Raw genomic sequence first — 15,861 nt, 5'->3', positions numbered from 1 at the left:
TTCAATTTCAATTTCAATTGTATATTTAAAGGAAATTAAATTTGCATTATTAACTCATAATGGTAAAACTTTGTTTTGGCCATAGATAATGGTTAAACCTATAGCTATAGTAACGGAAATAATATAGTCAAAAACAAAATAATTTCGTTGTAACAAAAAAAAAAAATATAGGGGTTTCCTATCAAATCAAACGTCCACTTTGCTTAATTAAGCGGTATGCTTTGTTTAAAGAAAATATTCTCTTCAATTTTCTCGTTGGATTTTCCTTTTCTCTCCCATATGCCCCGCGATTTTCCTCTGTGTTTTCTTCGTTGATCTGGAAACCCGTTTCAAAATGAATCAACAATTAGGTTCTCGCATAGTTTCTTGTCTTTCAAACTCACGCTTGTCTCTCTGTCTCTTCGTTCTTTTTGGTTGAGTAAAAGGACATAGGGATAATTACATACCTTTTGGTCAACGATGACTCGTCTCTTGACGAAAGCACCGCCGGTGAAACGGAGGACAGCAGCGCTTTCGATATCGAAGGACTCGAAGATGGCCAAGAAAGGGAAGAAATGCGGGGAAGTAATGGGTGTCACCGCCGCGGAGTGCACGGCGGTGTGTTGCTGTTGTCCATGTAGTATCATAGAGCTGCTTGTTTTGGCCTTTTATAAGATTCCCGCTAGGCTTTGCAAGAAGGTTTTGAGATGGAAGAAGCGACATCTGATGAAGAAGAAGAAGAAGAATCAACAAGATTTGTTGGGCCCGACTAAATGCAGGCCCACAGGGGAGGAATTGGAAGCTGAACTCGACCACATGATGGGGAAAGGTGAGCCATGTGACTGTGGCGTTGATAATCATGATGATTCCTGCGCCAGAGCCGTTGACTTTGAACAGAAAATGTGGGACCGTTTTCGTGGGGCTGGATTTTGGAGGAGTCCTTCGCAAAGAGAAGAAACACCAAACTAAAACGGGACTCCTATTTTATTAAATCAAAAGGTTTTCATTTTATTTTTTTCCCTATTTCCCTAATTGTTTTAGTGATTTAATTAAATTGCAAATTGCGTATACGCGCATTTATTTGTTAGGGTTAGTTGCACCAGACACTTTCAAATTATGAACTAAATTTTACATTGATCCTTAAATTTTAAAAATTTCAATTGAATCCTTAAATTAAAGTATTCCTCTAATTAAATCTTTAGACCCAGATTGGTATTTAACACCAAAATTGACAATTATATTAATAAAAATACCTGATTTTAATGATACTTCAGTTTTAGGATTCATTAAAATTTTTAAAGTTTACACACCAATTTAAAAGTTTATCAATAATTTGGAATTGTCTGGTGCAGTTAAGTCTATTTTATGTCATTAACACAAATATATAAATATATATATATATATATATTAAATATTCTAAAACTTTAAATGGGAATATAGTGTATGTTTATTAATATTTTATTCTAATATTTTCATATTTATTAATTATATCATGTTTGTATTGACTATTGAGTTCAATTTGTTATAGTAGCTACTGTAGATATGGGATATAGTTGAGTGGAATTTATAAGCTTTATTTTTGCTTTTAACTTGAATTAAAGTGAATTGAAAATTTGTTTAAATATTTATATCGATTAGGTTTATGATGAGTTCAACTTGCTCCAACTTGACAACCCCGTTGAATTTTTTTTTCCAATCAAATTTAAGGAACCGTGAATACTAGATTATGTATTTTTTTTTTTTTGAGTGAGAAAAAATGATTGGGTGTCTTAGATTACTTTCGGTTCATGAGAGGTAAAGAAAAATATTATATGATATTGTTTTATTAACATGATGTAAGATTATATTGGAATATAACATTATTTGATTCATTTGCTTTATGTAAATTTGCGTTAAAATGTAAGATTTCAATATAATTTTATTTTAAAAATATATTTTATAAATTGTCTTTGATTATAAATAGTGATAAAAATCAAATTATTAATTTTGTCTCAACTAATAAATAATTAATCATGTAAAATTCATTTATAATAATTAGTTAATTTAAAAACAAGATAATATAATGAACAATCTGTAATACAATGGTCAAATATTAAGGTTGTGTTATTGTGTGAAATTAGATCATAAAGAAAATGTGTTCATATATTAAATATAGATCAATTATGACTTTGTCTTGATTATTATTATTTTATATAATTCATATTCGTCAATACATGACAAAATCAAATTTGAATTTTATGATTTTTAAATAGTAATCTCGTTATATATTTTTGTCATATTTGTTTGTTCTGAAATAATGTTTAAAATTATCCATAGTTCTTCTCCAACTTTTAAATAAGAAGATAATATGTTTCAAGACACTTAAATTCACGTCTTATTGTCTTGGTAACAATATCGATACTAATAGAACTAAGACTTGGCTTATGATTAAAATAAAATATTTAAAAGTTGCATACAACATATGTTATTTTTTCTTTCACAAAACAACAATTTAGTTATTAATTTTAATTTGGTTAAAAATTTAAAAGAAAAAGAACGATAATGAGTAAATTAATTTCGTTGGACAAATAATGGGATGAGTTGCATTTTTTAATCCCAATCCTGAATAATTACATTGCATATTTTAATTAAAGAGATAAGCTTTAAAAATAACTATATGGCATGCATTGATTATGGGGATGAATTTCAGGGTAAAATTTTAAATTTTGAAGGGTATAATTAATATTAAAGAAAAATTCTTCCAAGAATTTTAAATTATCTAACTAAGAGATGATATTGAAATTATCTTAATTTTAATTTGGTTTAAGGGTAAGATTAATATAAGATTATTAAAATAACATTTAAAATCTAAATGAAAAATATTATTCTAAAATTTTAAAGTACCTCTAAAAATATACGAGATTCTTTAAAGCAAACTCCTTTAGAAGTATCTAGATTATTAAATATAAAATTTCAAAAACACACTTATAATTATATTTATTACTTTAAAAAATATCATTTTCAACTAAATTGATATTCTGTTAAATCGTGATATCAATTTAATCAAAATATTAAATATAACTCGACTAAAGTATAGCACACCTACGATGTGGGTGAAAAAAACTATGTAACAAATTGATACAAAAACCAAATGAGGTATTGACTAAAATGTCTTAGGTATTTCGTATTTGGACTCAATTTTATTGTTTATATTTGTTAGGAGATTCAAGAGGCATGCAAACATTGCCATTTTTTAAGGAAAAAAATTTCTCACAACAACCCTTCTTTCTTGAGTCTGATCAACCGTCGAACCATTTATGAAATGGAACCCTCTACCCCTTAAAAGTCACTTTAAATATTAACTATGATGTAGCCTTTTTTTTCTTTGATATCAAGAGTTGATATTGCTACATTTATTCGAGACAACTAAATATGTATAGTTATTGGGGGTAATACGCTAATTTGAAGCCTCTGGTTTAAGGCTTGAGACTACTGCACTTTTACCAATGACAAGATGCCATTTTGAATTGAGATTCAAATCATCCCTAAAAATCTTTTAGTAATTTTGGCCTTAATTTGTGATGTTTGTAATATTTATTTTTAATTCACCTCTCGAAATAAGAATTTAACCTGTGATTGGATCATTAAATAAACATTGTATCGAGTTGAGTTCATAATTAATAATCCACTAATTGAATTTCTAGCTCTCCTATTAGTATGTTGAATAAAATATGTACATTTTATAAACTTTTAATATAAAATATAAAATAACAAAAATATTTTTAAAATAATATTTATGATTTTGTAAAAGTAATATTTTTTTTATAATTTATCAATTAACAGATAAATATAGATGGATAAATATAAATATTTTCTCTCAAAGCAAACGATACCAAATTAATTTACAATACCTCCACGAATTACTAGTATCGTCTTCTTTTTTATCAATTAAAAAAGTTTTAGTTAACCTAAATTTAATTAGGTGGGAGTGACAGAATGATTAAAGAACGAAAAGAAGCGTCAAAATCTCAAAGATAGTACGGTGATGATGCCGCGTGGCGAAACCACAGACTCCAGAGGACCCAGCTTTAGGCAATTTGTTTGCTTTTGCCTAGCCCAAAGTCTTCTCTTACTCCACTCTCTTCAGTCTTCACTTTCACACTATAATAAAAGTCTTTCCTTACTTCCACTGATCCTTTCTTGAAGAACAACAACAAAACCCCAAGTTCAAAGTATTGCGTTTTGCCCAATCTACAAACAGAGAAAAGCAAACTTATTTTTTCAGAACTCCTGTTTTATCAATCGATCTACTTGGTTTATAATCAAGTGATTTTCTTTTGAACTCTCAAAAATGGAGGTAAAGTAAATTCTGAGTGTTCCTTTCATTTTGTTTCCGGCTTCTTCTGGAAGTGTTTCGTTCGTGAGAAATTGGAGTTAAAGTTTAAGATTTTTTGGAAAAAAGTTGATTTTGTATGGATTTTTTTTTTATCTATTCTGAATTTTGGAGGTTCTGTTTTAGTAGTTTTCTTTCCTAGAAGTTTCTAGGACTTAATATTGTTGATCTTATGTTATAATAACTGGCATTTACATCTGATCTATGTGGCGTCTATATCCTTGCTGTTGATCATATGTGGACTATTTTGATGGTTATCAAGTTGTGGAAATTATTTGTTGGTCAGCGTGGGTTTGGTTCAACTTTTGTACCTAAGACTTGCGTTAGTTTCGTTTTTTAAAAAAAAAAAATTGAAATTGAGATTGAAAATATATGCTTTGGTGTTTGGCATTTGTAGGGCATGGAAGATACCAAGTCTGAGGCGCATTTAACCTCTGCTGCGGCATTTGTGGAAGGTGGAATCCAGGATGCTTGTGATGATGCCTGTAGCATATGCCTTGAAGCATTTTGTGAAAGCAATCCATTCACTGTATGTATGCCCCGAAATTTATTTTGGCTTCGATACGTGGATGGGCAATCTTTTGATCCTTGTTTGTTGTGTCACTTACAGGTGACTAGCTGCAAGCACGAGTTTCATCTGCAGTGCGTTCTTGAATGGTAGTGGGAATATCTTATCTATTTTATAAGTTCATGTTGAATCAGCACATATAATTAGTAATGGCTCGATGATTTAGTTTTGATTTTGAATGCAGTATCTGCTTACTTTATAAAACAGTCTGGAAATGACTTAGGTTTGTAGAACTCTCTAATTCTCCAGTAAAATTGGGAAAGGGTTAATTTAGTTGACACTCTTGCATTATGGTTTTTATATTTACATATTGTTATGCATTGCAAGTTCTTTTTTGATTTATGTTATGTTAATCGAACTCTTCATTTTCCCTAAGGTATCTGTATCTGGCACATATTTGGACATTGATATGGGGGCATCATCCTCCAAATATATGGAAAAGAAAAATAGAAAAAGATTGAGCATGGCATGTTGAAAATATATCCATATCCAACACTCTCCCTTGAATCTATGTAACATAGTTTTTATGTTCTGCATTGCAAGTTATTTAGTGTCATAAAAGCAGGAAGGTTTGTAATAACAAGATTAGATAATCCAATTATGATGCTAAAGTAAAATAAATTTGCATTCTAGTTGGCTAGGTCTAGTGCATTGATGTGTCGAAAGAAGCATTAAGGACTTTTAAGTATGTAAGCACATTGTCGATTTCATTTTTTGATCACCATAAAAGAGATAATATCCTTTAATATTGTTGATTATGCCTGATGTGTCCCTTTGCTTGTCCAAGAAAGCAAAAATTACTTGAGAGTAACCTATTATTTTTGTAGATGTCAGTACTGTGGGTTCAGTGAAGCTTGAGTACTTGCTGAGAGTGTATAAATTTTTTGTAGATGCCAGCTATTGTTATTTGTTGAAACTGCTTCTCTCACCTCTTCTGTTACCACTATCAAAGGATCTTATTAAGGAACAGAAATTTGAGTGTGATGATGAAATAGAGGTGTTTAGTGGTACATTAGTTGTATATTGTGTTAATGGAGGTTTTCTCACTGGGGTTTGCAGAGATGAATATTTCTGAAACTTTGTTTATTCTAATACTTGAAAAATTATAGAATATTGGAATGATAGGCAGTATTAGAGAGGATTGTTTTGGATGTCACATGCACGTGAAATCTCCAGTTTAAAATGACAGCTTTTATACTGCCATTCCATTTCAGAACTAGTCTAGAACAGCTATCTATAATTCTAACATAGATTGTTAAAAGGAAAGCTTCACATTTGAAGTCTGGGTTCCATTAGGTGGGATGCTTTAGTAGAATCTGTCGAAGAATATCATTGACAACTTCGTGCCCCCCTTTATTTGCAATCATTTCACTTGATAAAAGAATTTGTCATTAATTTCTGAGCCATGTCTATCAAGTTCATTGCATTACATGAGATACGAAATGCCTTCATTCTTATCATAAAGGGAAAAAAACAGAAAAAGATAATTTATCTTAATTTGTCATTTAACTATTTTAATCATGCAGGTGTCAAAGGAGTTCTCAATGCCCCATGTGTTGGCAGCCAATTAGCCTGAAAGATCCAACTAGGTGGTGCTTGTTTAATGTTTATTTCCTTTTGTAAATTTCTTTATTTACTTGTTCTAGATTCTTCTAGCCTATATGTGTATTAGACATGCTAATCTCTTGCTTTGGCAGCCAGGAGTTGCTTGAGGCTGTTGAACATGAAAGGAGTTTTAGGTTCAATCCATCTAGAAATGCAACCATATTCCATCATCCGACTTTGGGGGAATTTGACCTACAACATGTATGTATTTCTCGTCTTCAAGTTAGATGCGTATCATCCTCATTTTTATGATCATCAACTTGAACCTAAATAGCCCAAAGAGCCACATACTCTTATGGTTTGCTTTCAATACAGCTGCCTGTGGGGGCAAATGAAACCGAGCTTGAGGACCGCATAATCCAGCACTTGGCTGCTGCTGCTGCGATGGGGCGAGTGCGTCATATTGCAAGGAGGGAAGGTCCGAGGAATGGGTCATCTGGTCAAGCTCGGCCCCAGTTCTTGGTATTTTCAGCTAATCCAAATGCTCTCTCTACTGGCCCTTTCTCTTCATCATCACCAACTCAGAGAGAAGGTTCGCCAGCCCCTGCAATCACCATCAACACTCCATCCTCTCCTGTGAGAACTGTGGGGGAAGAATGCTCACCATCAATTACTCCTATACCTTCTGCTGAAGCTGATCAACAGTCCACCTTGGCATCTGGCTCCAGTGTTCTTTTGGTCGACAATCAGGGGAATTCCTTGAACAATAGGTACTTGCTGTTCTCTAACTCAATTGTCCTTACTAGAACACTCTTTTCTGCCTTGCTTTATGTCAATCGCAATAATATCCTATATATTGTTCCCTTGCTGGAGGTCTCCCAATCAATCTCCTAATAGTCAAGATAGAGCAGGACCTTCAGAATTCCAGTCGTTTTCAGAATCATTAAAATCAAAGTTTAATGCTGCTTCAATGAGGTAACATTTTGAGATCTTATTTGGGTTTGTATTTCAATGATTCTTTTACATGATATATTATAAATTTGCTATTATATTTTGATTTATGGATCTTTTTAGATACAAGGAGTCAATTTCAAAGAGTACAAGGGGGTGGAAAGAGAGGTTTTTCTCTCGCGACACTTCCATGTCAGATCTTGGTTCTCAAGTTAGGAGAGAGGTTAATGCTGGCATTGCAACAGTCTCGCGTATGATGGAGCGTTTAGAAACCAGAGATGATAGAACAAGCACGGCTACTGTATCAAACAGTTCGGAAGACGGCTCTAATCTAGAATCAAATAATCACCAGATTTCTGATGCTGGTGGAGGAACTCCCTCAATTGAAACCAGTGCACAAGCTTCATGTGCTACAAGTTCTGCTCCCAAATAAGTATCATCTCTGTAACTGCATCACCGAAAATGCTTTAGCAGCAAAGGTAAGCTTTGAGGTGTTGAAATATTGCTTGATTATCTCATAATTCATTCTTCCTAAGTTACACTTATATTACATGTATATATTTCACTCGATCTCTAGTGCTTAACATTTTAGATGTCTGAGTGCCCCATCATAATTCAGTCTTGAATTCTCTTAATTGCAAACATAAACTCCCAAGAGTCGAGTTGAATTGGCTAAACATTTAAATATATTAGCATACTAATTTATTTTAGCAGTTAATGTCTACGTAGTTGATATAAGATTGCAGATACGCAAGTTTGGGATTCTGAATGTTGTTCCGACTCTTCTTTTTTTATTGAAGTATTTATGTCTAATATATTTGTGGGCGTGGATCATAGAAATATGTATTTTGCACACACCTGAATTCAAATAACATAGGATGCTCTACACTTAGATTTTTCACCACCAAGTTATTGCCACACTGTTCTTAATATCGTTGTTCTTTTGCCTCGCATTATCTTTGAAATGTCGTCCTTCCTTAATGGGCATGTCTTCTTCTGATTGGGAATCAAATGTTCTATTTCCAGATATATGGATGTTTGGCATACATTTGAAGGGACCAGGTGATTGAGAACTGCTGCAGAATAAAAGATATTCGGAACTAGGGACGAGCAGGGCAGGAACATATTATGTAAATTAGTTTAATAATCTTCACTTTAGTTATGATTATATAATTTATCGGCTCTCAGAGCGTTGAAGATGTGAAAAGTTCTAGCTTGATAAGCTTCAAGATCAAGTGGATCATACACATTTCAAAACACACGAATTTTATGTTCCCGCTTAATAATTATTTCAGGAACTTTGTTATTCAGGTTTTCAACATAATTTTGTACTACGCTACAACTTACTAATACATAAATGCTACTGAGTCTTAATGAACTTCAATAGAAATAAATGTTCTTTTGGTTAATGTTTTTTTCTTTTCGGGGGACGGGGACAGGGCGGTTCATTTGGTTTATGTTGAAAACCGGGACCTACAATCAAACCAAAATTATTTGTTAAATACTGCCATTAATCCTTGTACTTTACAAAAATTTTAAATTTAATCCTTATGCTTTAATTTAGTTATTTCAAATTTTAAATTTACAATGGTCACCAAACAATAAATATTAAAATTAAAATTAAGCTCTGTTATTTTAAAATATAATTCAACAAACATATCATCACAAATTCAATATTGAAATTTGTGTCAAAATTAAAATTTCAAATTTTAAAAATACAAAAATTTAGAAGGAACCATTGAAGAATTTGAACTAAATTTATAACTGTATACATAGTACATGATTAGTAATTGTTTAACCAAACAAAGTTAATTACTATTGTATGATCAAGACTAAAATTTCAAAATTCAAAAAGTAATAAGACTAAAATTGTTCAAATTAAAGGACAGTTAAATCCTCAACTTTCATTCACAAAGTATAAAGACTAATACCATTCAACCTAGTTTCTTTATCTAAATCGGTTCAATATATCGCACGAATTGGATAAGGAATTGAAGTTTCAACCAATTTGGTGTTTGATATGCTTTTTTTCAGATTTGTCTCCAACGTATTCAAGCAGAGGTATGCATATAATATTATCTTCAAATGTATAAAACTAAAACATTTTGATCATACCCATGTCAGTCGCACATTCGACATTCATTCTCAACTTCGGGAAACCAAGATTTCAACTCTGACTACCCATTTATGCTCCATTTACGAACGAATGACAAGGTGACCCTCGCCAGTCATCCAAATGGAGAATCAGTTACATAAAAACTGTAAAAACTGCAGAAAGAAGAAACCAACAGATGGGAGAACTGCAGAAAATATAACGTAAACTTCAGGATATAGCATGCCAGAATCCATGGGGTAAATATCAGAACTGTACCTGGAGGATGTGGCTAAGGGAAGTTAAACTAAGCAAATTCAGTTATAACGTGAACTGTTGTCATAGGCACGCCCCCCCTGGTATGAACCTCTAGGTTCAAACCCCTGATCTCTAGCAGCCCCAAGATATCGAGGCCTCTCTCTGTAGGAGTCAAAGTTATCAGAATTATACCCTCGATGTCCATCTCCAACAGCAGCGGAACCCGCAACACTACCGTAACCATGAGGATTATTACCGGTTGGCAAGCTATCAGCTGGAGCCATGTTGCTATGAGGATAATAGTCCATCATTGCCTGCTGGTATTGTTGTTGGCGTACAAGAGATTCCTTACGTAGGAACTCATCTCTGCGATTGGCATGCCGTGCTCTAAGTGCTGTTAGCTGTTCCTGATACTGAGCATTGATTGCATTTATTTTCTGAAAATTTAAAAACAGAACTGTTATCACTATGCAAAACTTGTGCAACATTGTTGAAAACAAGGTTAACCAAGGGATATCTCAGAAGAGGAAAGGACATATGAGAAGAATGCACATGCCAGTTTACTTCATTCAAATAATTAAGCTTACTAAGGTGTTGCACACAATCATTTACTTTCGATGAGTTGCCTTGCCAACATAGATTGGAAGCAAATGCAAGAGACTAGAGAATACATGAAGAACAGCCCTTCTTAAATATACCCTATTATATAAAGCCAATCCTTTAGACAAAGGTGGAAACTGGCAACTATAAATGACAGGTTGGTACATATAAACTACATTCCTGAATAACAGCAAGTACAGACCATCAAAAATTCATATTCTAATACCTGCAACTGCCAAGCATAGGAGAAAATACCGACTCGAAATCAGGCAAACTTGGAATGGAAAAGGTTCCCTTGTTGCTATAAATTTGTTTTGCAAATAACACAATGATACATAAGAGGCTAACATTGAGAATATGAAGCAAAATGACCTCTCTCTATATACTAACCTCTCTATGTCTACTATTTTCGGCATCTTCAGCATCGTTCTGTTCTTTAGCAAGCTTCATTATGTCATCATGGAATTTCTTCTCAAGACCTTCCAAAGTTGGTGGCAAAAGATTGTGCTCATAGCCAACTTCCATATTTTCATCATGGGGTCGAGATCTGATATCAGCATTTTGTTTTTCTAAAGATAGGTTGGGATCTGGCCTCTGGCCCTGGAAATAAGTTCTTGATCCATCAGTCCCTTGGCCTATGCCACATTAAACAGCTCTAATAAGAACAGTGGTCCAATACAAATTTTAAGTGTGAAATTAAAAGCTTATTATTAAGTATAAAAAGAAAAGAAATCAAACATGTCATAATAAAGCGAGGCAATTCACAGTTAATCTTAACATTATAATAAAGCCATCTCAAATAAGCCCAAGTATTAATTAAGCAAAGGTGTTCAATCTTGTGTCATTTTCCCACTTCTTTAAGAGTATAACTACAAAGATAATGGAGAAGAGTACTAGAATAACCCCAATCAAACACAGAATTTGTGCGAAAAGGAAGTGCCTCAAGACATTCAATTATCAGCCAAACTGAGTTGCACTTATAAGTTACTTGAACTTAGGCATGAGTGTCAAACACTGGCATACGTCTAACACGGATTTTTCCACGATTTCCAAGTATTTGGAGGGTCTTAGGAGGATTATATCCTCAAACCTATGTTTGGATATGCATCGGACACCACTACTACATGAAAAATGAAGAGTCAAGGCAACATAAAAAAAACTCCATATCTTTAATTATAACTTTCTGTTCTCTCACCTAGAAGAATTATTAAAATTAAATAGACTATGCTTTAGGAGCAAAAACTGAGTACGAAGAACAGAAATAAAGATTAGAATTACAACTCACTATGGGAAACCAGTCAATGAATCAGAAATAGCAAATACCAACACTCTAAAAGGTAACATGACTTGGCCTGCCACAGGCTCTAAAAGAACAAATTTCACATCAGGTTCTGCAGTCGGTGGCACTTCCAAATAAATGTCAATTATTGTTGCAGGATGAGAAAGGTCTTTCTTAAAAGAACATGCACAAGCCAGAAAGTAAAGGACTTATAAGGAACAGTACAAACATTTATCTATCTAAACATAAGTGTTTTACACCTTCAGGGATATATTATCTTTCGTTTTACCACTAGGAGAGCATGAAGTCAATACCATAACATTTCATTTTATGTATGGTTAACAGGCCATAAACCAGATTGCAAAGAAGATTTGGAGAAGCCACTCAGTTTTGGAGTAAACACAAAGAAAAAAGACATTCTAGATTTGTTTCAGTTCTGATTTAGAAAGCATCCCTTACAAGACATTAAGCAAATGCCATGATGACACACATCCAATATTGGTAGTACAACTGGAATGTCCTTATCTATAATTTAGGCTTGATGATGGGTTCTCTACATCTTTTCTTTCTACTTTTTTATAGACAACAAACAGAATGGACATACAAAATAATGCAAGGACATCTAGTTAAGACAAATACATGTAGAGAGAGGAAGAGTGTCCGAAAGACAATCTTGCCTTCATTGAACATTTTCGGTGTCATTTGGTTTGACACTTTTGATCCATCTCTTTCCCACCTCCACTGGCCATCTGATTTTGGAGTTCGATATGGTTGATCCCTTTCAGGAGTAAATGCTTCTAGTTGTCCTTGAAAGTGACCAGACTTGATCTCCATCCTTTGTGCAGGCATATGCTGCATCTGTGCAGATACATATGCATTGCCACCAGAGTCTGCATATTGTCCCTGTCGTCTCATCAGTGTTGCTTTGAAACAAGCTTCAAATGTTGATCCTAACAAGCATAACAGCAGCAACCACAATCAAAATCTCATGCCACATTAGTTCACAAGAAAAGGATATAAAACAGTAATAAGTTGTTGCATGAGGAGGGGCTAAGTTTCAAGTAGAAAGGGTTCACTATCCACACATCCATAAATACAGATCTTTACTAATAAGCAAGACCTTTCTTCAGATTTCAGCTAACTACCCAAAGATTGAAACTTCATACTGAAATCCGTGAGCACCCAATACAAAATTTAAGTTCCCACTTCCCACAACAAAGCAATGATACAAGGCGGGTTTCAAATAGCGGTGGCGCCTTCCACCACCGCTTAAGACCTCAACAGCTGTGTGAATAAATTTCACATTGATAGCAGCAGATCACGGCCACAAATAGCTGTGTAACGGAAAATAGCGGCCATAGCGGTCTGCTATTTTCGCTAAATCGATAGCTTTTAAAAGCATTTCTCTTCTCCACAAAGTAAACAGAGAGAGTATTAAGATGGGACAGGGAAACAAGCAGTAGTAGTATCGAAAACAGAAAAAATCAAATACTGAAGAGTGATGGTGCAGATGCAGATAACTCAAAATCTCAAAAAGTTCAAGTTTAGGGTTTCAAAAATTACCTTATTTGATTTCCTGCTCTGTCGGAAACTTGGAGGCAATAGGAAGGAGGAGAGAGGGAAAGGGATAAAATAGAAGGAAGAGAAAGACGAGGCTTGTTTGGCGATGAGAGATGACTGTGGTTCTGCAATTATAAAAATTGAGTTTACAAACTTAAATTTCCATTATTAAATCATACTTAAAAATTATGATTTGAATTCACGGTTGAATGTCGTTTTTAATATTTTAAACCAATATTTAATAATCAAAATAACATAAAATATGGAACCACGGGAGGGTAGACACGAAAACAGTAAAACCACATAAAAATATAAATAAATAAAATAAAATATGAAAATTAATAGTATCCTCGTGCCCAATAAATGCACAGTTGCACACCAATATATATGAAATTTTCTCTAACATTTTCAATTCTTAAAAAAAACATTTTTAACTATAAAATAACTATACACATAAAAGATAATTAAAATAATTAATTAAGTTTTAATTTAATTAATATCAATACTATAATTAATTCGAGTACACTCAAATACATTTTAATTTCCTCAATAATTAAACAAATATAATTACAATAGTTATTATATATTAATGTATGATTTTATATTATATTTTGAGTGATTTTTTTTGTATTTATTTTTGCCTTTTTATTATATTAGCTTTAATTTTTTTTTACTTTAATTGTAATTCATATTTTAGTATTTTATATTTGTTACTGTAAACATAAATAAAACAGTAAATATTTAATTCCTGAAAATAGGGTGATGCACTGATGCTTAATTACTCACACTTCCCGGCGCTGCCAAGGTTCGGATTTCGGGTGATGCTTAATCCCCACGTTTGAAAAAAAAACTGAAAATGTTAATCACACTATAAATAACTAAAAAATAATTAAATAAGTATTTGATAGATAGTTTATATTAATTTATAATTTCATAGGTAAGTCGCGTGTTTTAATTATTTTTAAATATAATTTAAAAACACATGATTATATATTAAATAATTATAAAAATTAATATTATCATTTGATATATTGATGGTAACTCCACAATTAATATCAAGATGTTGCCATATTTTTTTATACTTTTTTTTTAATTTTAAACAAAATATTTGTCAATCTCTTAATTCTACTTGTGTGGTATTAAAAAACTCTACTTTGTATAAAAAATTAGGGTAAACTACTTAGTTGGTCACCTAATTTTTAAGACGTTTTTATTTTGGTTCCCTAAAATGAAATCTTTCAATTTCGTCACTCAAGTTTTAGAGCGCTTTCATTTTAGTCACTCAACCGTTAAATCTCTAACGGCAATTAACTTGTACACGTCACATCATGTTCATACTTTCATTTTGGTCACCCAACTTTTGGGTTGCTTCCATTTTGGCCGCCCAAAAAAAATCATTTTTTATAATATTGATAGGGTAAAACACATTAAGGATTAAATTGAAAAAAATGTAGAAACTAAAATAATGCTTTAAAATTTGTCAATTTGTACTTGTATACCCCCTTAGCAAAAGTTATAATTATTTTTCAATATTGAAATTTTAAATTTCAAAACATCAAAATCAATTAAACATGTTATTGAAATTTTTATCCATTGATAGTATCAACCGATTTGTTTATGTAATGTTGAGATTAACTAAATTAATTAACTTTTAAATCTTAAAAATTTATTTTATATTTCCAAATTAAAATCAACTCAAATAAATCATCTTTAATAATTATACATTAAATCCAATTTTTTCATTATATGATCGTGAGTCTTTCATTCTAAGCTAAAAACATAGAAAATCCCTACAATTAATTAATTTTACACTCCATGCGAACAAAACCCAAAAATTTTCATATATTCTTTACTCAAATAAAGAATAAGCAATTAATTTAATTATTTGAATTTTTTTTAGCTTAGTATGGAAGACTTGATATTATTTAATAATAAAAGTTAAATTTTCACAGACAATTATTAAATATGAGTTATCAAATTAATTTCATTAAGAAAAATATGGAACCATAAAATAAAATTTAGGAGATTAATTTAATTAATTTTAATATTACAATAACAAATCGATTAACATTATCAAGGGATAAAAATTTCAACAATTTATTTAATTAATTTTATGTTTTTAAATTTAAAATTTCAATATTGAAAAAAAGAAATTTAAAAATTCAACAATGTGATAAAAAAGTACAAATTGACAAATTTTAATACTCTATTTTAGTTTCTACTGTTTTTCACTTTGATCCTTAAATTTTTTTACCTCAATCATTCAGTACTTAAAAAATGACATATTTTAGGGTGACCAAAATAAAAACAACCTAGAGGTTGGGTGACTAAAATGAAAGTGAAATGATACGTACAGTCAATCACTATTAGAAATTTTACGATTAAGTGACAAAAATGAAAACGCCTTAAAAGTTAAGTGACAAAATTACAAAAATTTCATTTTAAGTGACCAAGATAAAAGAGCCCTAAAAGGTGGGTCAACAAGTAAAGAGTTTACCAAAAAAAATTATCTACAAAGAATTATTGACAAAATTTTAACCGGTAAAGAAACGCATGCGTCAATAGTGGTAGAATTTAAAAATGGGCGCTTGACATTTAAACACTCCTATGATTAAGAAAAAATGACAGTTTGTAATTTTTTTACTTACAGACCATTT

At 31.9% G+C, this 15,861-nt stretch overlaps 3 protein-coding genes across 5 annotated transcripts; 2 read left to right on the top strand and 1 right to left on the bottom strand.

The window, feature by feature from the left end:
* The first annotated feature begins 190 nt into the window (after positions 1-190).
* Positions 191-1,066, top strand: LOC105768342 (uncharacterized). The gene has a single exon (XM_012588223.2). The coding sequence runs from the start codon at positions 460-462 to the stop codon at positions 946-948; it is 489 nt and encodes a 162-aa protein (XP_012443677.1). The 5' UTR covers positions 191-459; the 3' UTR covers positions 949-1,066.
* A 3,018-nt stretch (positions 1,067-4,084) lies between these two features.
* LOC105768339 (E3 ubiquitin-protein ligase RHF2A) lies at positions 4,085-8,824 on the top strand. The gene is made up of 9 exons (XM_012588220.2): positions 4,085-4,315; positions 4,749-4,880; positions 4,962-5,008; positions 6,446-6,508; positions 6,617-6,725; positions 6,840-7,234; positions 7,338-7,439; positions 7,539-7,894; positions 8,442-8,824. The coding sequence occupies exons 1-8, from the start codon at positions 4,310-4,312 to the stop codon at positions 7,846-7,848; spliced, it is 1,164 nt and encodes a 387-aa protein (XP_012443674.1). The 5' UTR covers positions 4,085-4,309; the 3' UTR covers positions 7,849-7,894; positions 8,442-8,824.
* Positions 8,825-9,463: 639 nt separating this feature from the next.
* On the bottom strand, positions 9,464-13,384 carry LOC105768341 (uncharacterized). 3 transcript variants are annotated; one of them, XM_012588221.2, is made up of 5 exons: positions 13,208-13,384; positions 12,322-12,594; positions 10,756-11,000; positions 9,787-10,202; positions 9,464-9,715 (listed from the first exon to the last, which is right to left on the bottom strand). In XM_012588221.2, exons 2-4 carry the CDS (start codon positions 12,557-12,559, stop codon positions 9,825-9,827), a joined length of 861 nt encoding a protein of 286 aa, XP_012443675.1. In that variant the 5' UTR covers positions 12,560-12,594; positions 13,208-13,384; the 3' UTR covers positions 9,464-9,715; positions 9,787-9,824. The 3 variants fall into 3 exon arrangements, with proteins under 3 accessions (XP_012443675.1, XP_012443676.1, XP_052487615.1); XM_012588222.2 differs by having other exon boundaries at positions 9,464-9,683; XM_052631655.1 differs by having other exon boundaries at positions 9,464-10,202; positions 13,208-13,383.
* Positions 13,385-15,861: the final 2,477 nt, after the last annotated feature.

The sequence above is a fragment of the Gossypium raimondii genome, chromosome 5, assembly GCF_025698545.1.
Source record: "Gossypium raimondii isolate GPD5lz chromosome 5, ASM2569854v1, whole genome shotgun sequence".
NCBI lineage: Eukaryota > Viridiplantae > Streptophyta > Magnoliopsida > Malvales > Malvaceae > Gossypium > Gossypium raimondii.
The sequence above is the reverse complement of the archived record's forward strand: the minus strand, read 5'-3'. Positions and strand labels throughout refer to the sequence as shown.

Excerpts from the sequence above, each read along its gene's own strand:
- LOC105768341 (XM_012588221.2), bottom strand. The coding sequence starts at position 12,559 with ATGAGACGACAGGGACAATATGCAGACTCTGGTGGCAATGCATATGTA. Across the intron at positions 11,001-12,321 it reads ACCGAAAATGTTCAATGAAG|GCCAAGGGACTGATGGATCA; the intron begins GCAAGATTGTCT and ends AATGTGGCATAG. Across the intron at positions 10,203-10,755 it reads AAAATAGTAGACATAGAGAG|AAAATAAATGCAATCAATGC; the intron begins GTTAGTATATAG and ends TTAAATTTTCAG.
- LOC105768339 (XM_012588220.2), top strand. Across the intron at positions 7,235-7,337 it reads GGGAATTCCTTGAACAATAG|GTCTCCCAATCAATCTCCTA; the intron begins GTACTTGCTGTT and ends CCCTTGCTGGAG. Across the intron at positions 7,440-7,538 it reads TTTAATGCTGCTTCAATGAG|ATACAAGGAGTCAATTTCAA; the intron begins GTAACATTTTGA and ends GGATCTTTTTAG.
- LOC105768342 (XM_012588223.2), top strand. The coding sequence starts at position 460 with ATGACTCGTCTCTTGACGAAAGCACCGCCGGTGAAACGGAGGACAGCA.